The 5,652-nt window shown below is 55.9% G+C and overlaps 1 protein-coding gene across 3 annotated transcripts in view; it reads left to right on the top strand.

Annotated features, from left to right (window-relative positions):
• Positions 1 to 5,652, top strand: part of MVP (major vault protein) — a 33,304-nt gene that overhangs the window by 17,429 nt on the left and 10,223 nt on the right. For all 3 annotated transcript variants that reach the window (XM_006752583.2, XM_015558484.1, XM_006752584.2), the window contains exons 4-7: positions 2,823 to 2,946; positions 3,048 to 3,179; positions 3,676 to 3,770; positions 4,066 to 4,302. In XM_006752583.2, the coding sequence (XP_006752646.1) occupies positions 2,823 to 2,946; positions 3,048 to 3,179; positions 3,676 to 3,770; positions 4,066 to 4,302 (588 nt within the window). The remainder of the gene's footprint in view (positions 1 to 2,822; positions 2,947 to 3,047; positions 3,180 to 3,675; positions 3,771 to 4,065; positions 4,303 to 5,652) is intronic.

Genomic DNA, 5,652 nt, shown 5'->3' with positions numbered 1-5,652 from the left:
GGGGGTTGGGGGGAGGGTATTTAAAAGCTCCCTGGGGTGGACAGAAAGCTTCCCTCATCCCTCCTTCTTTCACGTCTGCTTTCCGGCCACAGCGGCTCCTGCTCTCAAACCCACGTGCTCCAGTCCAGGGGACCGGGCCTCCCTCAGCCCAGGGCCCTGCGATGCTTCTTCCCACTCTTGTCAGGACTGGCCTCTGCCTGCGCCACTTCCTTTCTGGGTCTGCACCGAGGGGGGCGCCTGGCTGGGCCTCCCTTCCCCCCCACCCTCCTGTCCTCGGAGCCTGTCAGCCCCTTGGCTCTCCCGACCTCAGCTCTGACGCTGCCTCTCTGTCCGGCTTCAGCCCCGCCCGGGCCATGGCCAGTGTGGGCTTGGTTATCCTCCAGCCTGCCCCTCCCCCCGGAATTAAACTGTACCCCAGCCTCCTTCCTACCCTCCTCTGTTGCCATGTCCCCTCCAGGCGTCTGATCCCATCTTCTGTCCCAGATGCTCCTCCGGGCCTTGCTTTCCCACCCCGACAGAACCTCCTCATTTTAACGCTACGCGCTGGGCCTGCGGCACAGCCGGGTCTGGACCAGGGTTACCGCCTGCCCTTCTGTTCTCACACTCCGGACGGGTGTGCTAGCCTGTGGACAGCTCTGCCGCCACAGCAGCATCAAGCAGGCAACAGGTCCAGTGGCTCCTTCCAGCTCAAGCCCCGCTCATCACGTCTCTCTCCATTTCCCCTGCCTGCTGCAAATATTTACCCTCTGCTCTCCCTAGTTCCCGTCCTCACATTGAATAGCTTGCTCCCCTGCTCAGTTAGAAATTGAGACCGTCGGCAGGATTCAGCTCTGTCCCTTCCCTTTTTAAAAAAATATATTTTATTGATTTTTTACAGAGAGGAAGGGAGAGAGATAGAGAGTTAGAAACATTGATGAGAGAGAAACATCGATCAGCTGCCTCCTGCACATCTCCTACTGGGAATGTGCCCGCAACCAAGGTACATGCCCTTGACCAGAATAGAACCTGGGACCTTTCAGTCCGCAGGCTGACGCTCTATCCACTGAGCCAAACCAGTTTCGGCCCCCCTTCCCTTTATGCCTACACCTATCTGCTTTTACTTTAATTTACTTTTATTGATTTCAGAGAGGAAGAGAGAGAGAGGAACATCAATGATGAGAGAGAATCGTTGATTGGCTGCCTCCTGCATGCCCCCTACTGGGGATCGAACCTGCAACCCAGGCATGTGCCCTTGCCCGGAATCAAACCCGGAACCCTTCAGTCCTCAGGCTGAGCTCTCTCCACTGAGCCAAACCGGCTAGGGCTATTTTTGTTTTTGTTAATCCTCACCTGAGGATATTCTCTCCATTGATTATTATTATTTTTTTAGAGAGAGAGGAAGGGAGGGAAGGAGGTTGGGAGAAGAGATATTGCCATCATCCAGGCCAGAGATGTTGGCAGCTTAGGTGAGGGCGATGGCAGGGATAGAGGAAGTTAGACGGGATTTGCTATGGGACAGAGAGGAAGTGGTGAAAGACTAGATGTGGGGCCCTAGCCGGTTTGGCTCAATGGGTAGAGTGTCAGCCTGCCAACTGAAGGGTCCCAGGTCAAGAGCACATGCATGGGTTGTGGGTTCGATCCCTAGGAGGGGGCGCGCAGGAGGCAGCCAACCAATGATTCTCTCTCATCAAGGATCTTTCTATCTTTTCCTTCCTCTTTGAAAATCAATTTTAAAAGTTATTTTAAAAAGAGATGTGAGAGGTGGAAAACACTCTGACTACGGGCCCTTCCCACAATGCCCACCTTCTCCGGCTCCCACACCTTTACCGAAGGCTAGCTCTGCCTTTGGGCCCCAGTTCACAACTCCTCCTTCGCCTGAACTTCTGAACCTCTCTCCCTCCACACTGTCCTCCGTCTGCTTGGGAGAATGGTCTGTGTCTGTGTCTCACCACCTGCTGGAGCCTAAAGCCCATGATGACGAGGTCTGACCTGCCCCCAGCACAGCCCGCTGAGCGCCATGCGCGTGAGGGTATAGGGGAGAGCTCGGCAGCGCAGTAAGCCTCCAGCTGTGCCTCCCCCACCCCCCAGTGTGTGGCCAGTGGGCACCGCAGAGGTACTTGACCTTCTGTGCCCTCAGCTGGAGTCGGGAGCAGCGGGTGGACTTCACCAAAGGGGTTCAAGTCCTGATGCTGTCCCTTACTCGTCCTGTGACCTTGGTCATGTGCCTTGGCCTCTCTCAGCCTCTCTCCTTACCTGCCCGCCTCCCTCAGATCAAGTGAAGTCCTGCTCGTGGAGACTCTTCTGCAGACTCCTAAAGCGGGTGGCTGCTCGTTGGCAGGCCCCCCTTCCTCACGGAAGGGGATGTGACGACTGGTGCACAGTGGCTCTCTGGCGACCATGAAGCGACCTTGAAAACAAAGCCACGGGCTTTAAATGTGCCTGTTATAGCAGTCTATACCTCCCCACCGCCTTGTACTTCCCAGAGGGCCCAGTGCACACTGGGCCATGAGCTATGACATATTCAGCTTTCCAGATATTTCCCCACGTCTCCCCTCCAGCCTCGACCCAGTTTCCTGCCCACATTTCTAGTTCAAAACGACGACTAAGCTCTCACCCCAGAGGAATGCATGTCCTGGGTTCATCAGCAGTGACAGCCTCTCGCTCTGTCAGCGCTCAGTCCTTCAGACCCGGTGGCTTGGGGACCCCCCACCTTGAACGTTTCATTCTGGGTCTCATTTCGGGCTTGCGTAAAGATCGATGCCGGGGATTCTGACCTTCAAGGCAGCAGGTGTGACGCCTGGGGTCACAGCACTGAATGCCCATGACCCCCTCTCCCCTGTCAGGACATCACCCCGCTGCAGGTGGTGCTGCCCAACACGGCGCTCCATCTCAAGGCGCTGCTGGATTTTGAGGATGAGAATGGAGACAAGGTAGTGGCAGGAGATGAGTGGCTCTTCGAAGGACCTGGTGAGTTCTTCCCATCGGGCCGGAGTGAGGTCCGAGGCTTCCTGCCTCCCACCGCAGCCCTGGTACCTGCTCACCTTCACCTCTGCCTCCTCCCCTACAAGGCACGTACATCCCCCGGAAGGAGGTGGAGGTCGTGGAGATCATTCAGGCCACGATCATCAGGCAGAACCAGGCCCTGCGGCTGAGGGCCCGCAAAGAGTGCCGGGACCGGGACGGCAAGGAGCGGGTGACCGGTGAGGCTGTGGAGGAGCACGGCTCCAACTCTCTCAACTGCAGGGGAAGTGGGGGGAGGTGGGGAAACCACTCACAAGTGGCTACAGCCGTCGAGGGCTGCCCACAGCCGCTTCCCCACCCACCTTCATGCAGGCGACGTCCAGCCCTGACCCCGTGACCATCATCATGCTGACAGCCTTTCCCTCCCTCACCCTTTATCATGAGCTGAGGCAGTTTCTAGGTCAGCAAAGCGGGTGATCACATGTGATTGACACTTGTATTTGACAAATGTGATGTACGTACAATGTCTTAAATGCAGTGCTAACTCTGCCAGGGGTGACTCGAAATGCTTTGCAAATAGTAACTTATTTGGTCCCCAAACAACCTTGAGTCATTACTATTCCCATTTTCCATATAACAAAACCAAGACACAAAATTAGGTTCCTTGCCCGGGTTTATGGCCAGGGGCAGCTGGGAGCCAGCTTGGGTGACCTTTGACCCTTACTGCTCCACCAGGAGAGGAATGGCTGGTCCGCTCGGTGGGTGCGTACCTCCCCGCAGTGTTCGAGGAGGTCCTGGACTTGGTGGACGCCGTGATCCTCACAGAAAAGGTCTGTGCTCTGGTGGATGCGGGTTAGGGGACGTCCGGGCAGGGAGCGCTCAGGGTGGCAGAGATGGTAACATGGGCGTAGAAGAGAAACAATACTGCTAGGGCCACCAGAAGAAAAACTTCCGAGGCCAGGTAACCCGAGGAGTATCCTGGGTCATCTGAAAGGGCTAAGAAGTCCTCCCGGTGGTAGGAACTGGCACTGAGACCCGGGAGCGTTTGGTGGCCAGCGGGGCTCCCAGGCCCCCTGAGGAAGTCGGAGGGGGGTTCGCTCCAACACCCACCGTCTTGCTCTGCAGACAGCGCTGCACCTCCGGGCTCTGCAGAACTTCCGCGACTCAAGGGGCGTAGCCCGCCGCACTGGGGAGGAGTGGCTGGTGACGGTGCAGGACACGGAGGCCCACGTGCCCGATGTCTACGAGGAGGTGCTGGGGGTGGTGCCTATCACCACCTTGGGCCCCCGCAACTACTGTGTGATTCTCGACCCAGTTGGACAGGATGGCAAGAACCAGCTGGGGCAAAAGCTTGTGGTCAAGGTAGGTGCCCCCTGCCCCCCGCAGCGTGAATGTCCTTCAATGGCAGGAGGGGTTTGGACCTCTCCCTTCTCTCCCGCACCAGCTCCATATTCTGGAAACGCCCACTTGTCATGGCTCCCTCTGTCCTTGGTGCACTAGGCTCTAGCTCCGAGACACGGGCAGCCCCTGACCTCAAGTCACACTGCCTCCCTGGGAGCGCCGCCCTGGTCCTGCCCCGCCCTGCAGACAGCCCGGGAAACTCTATTTCATGTTCCTGGAAACGTCATTCTGTGTCAAACAAACAAACAACTCTTGGTTTACCCTCCTCCCCACCCTCATCTCATCCCCTCTCTGAACTATACAAGGGATCGACGGGTCGGCAAACGTTTTCTACAAAGGCCAAATTGTTGGTGTTTTGGTCTTTGCGATCGATAGGTATGGCTTCTGTTGCAACTGTCTGCTCGGCTGTTCTGTGAAAGCAGCACAGAGCGCTTGTCCATGGACGGTGCCGCCGTGTGCCTGTAACGTTTTATTTGCAAAAACAGGCAGAAAAAAATAGAAACTACCTAATGTCTGTTAGTTGATGAATCGATAAAAAATTGCGGTATATCCATACAATGGAATATCATCTATCTATAACAATAAAAGCGTAATATGCTAATTAGACCAGACATCCTTCCAGATGAAGCCGGGGCCGTGAGGGAAGCCCGGGTCCCGGGTGACGGAGAGGAGCTAGTGCTGGCAGCCGGGGGAAGGAAGGCCTACTCTTGCACAAATTTTGTGCATTGGACCTCTAGTATCTATAATAATAAAAGCATAATGTGCTAATTAGACCAAACAGCCAAATGACCTTCTGGACGTCTTCTGGACAAAGCTGCGGCGGGGGCTGAGGCAGAGGCAGTTAGGGGCGATCAGGCAGGCAGGCAGGCAGAGTGGTTAGGAACTAGTGGTTCTGGATTGCGAGAGGGATGTCTGACTGCTGGGCCTAAACTGGCAGTCAGACATCCCCTGAAGGGTCCCAGATTGCAAGAGCGTGCAGGCCAGGCTGAGGGGAATCCACACCACCCCTCCTGTGCACGAATTTCACGTATCAGGCCTCTAGTCCTATCTAATAAAAGAGAGACATGGTAATTAGCGTACGTCTGCTACCCTTCCCATTGGCTAATCAGCGAGATATGCAAATTAACTGCCAGCCAAGATGGCGTTCAGCAGCCAGGCAGCTTGAAGCTAACATGAGGCTTGCTTGCTTCAGTGACGGAGGACTCCAACGTTCCCCGCCTACCTTGCTGGCCTCTGAGCTCCTGCATGAGCCACTTCTCATTTACATTACTACATGATGGGGAACACATAAAAATCCCCCCCCCCCCCCAC

Source organism: Myotis davidii, unplaced genomic scaffold (genome assembly GCF_000327345.1).
Source record: "Myotis davidii unplaced genomic scaffold, ASM32734v1 scaffold1530, whole genome shotgun sequence".
Taxonomy (NCBI): domain Eukaryota; kingdom Metazoa; phylum Chordata; class Mammalia; order Chiroptera; family Vespertilionidae; genus Myotis; species Myotis davidii.
Note: the sequence above shows the minus strand (reverse complement) of the source record. Positions and strands in the feature narration are given on the sequence as shown.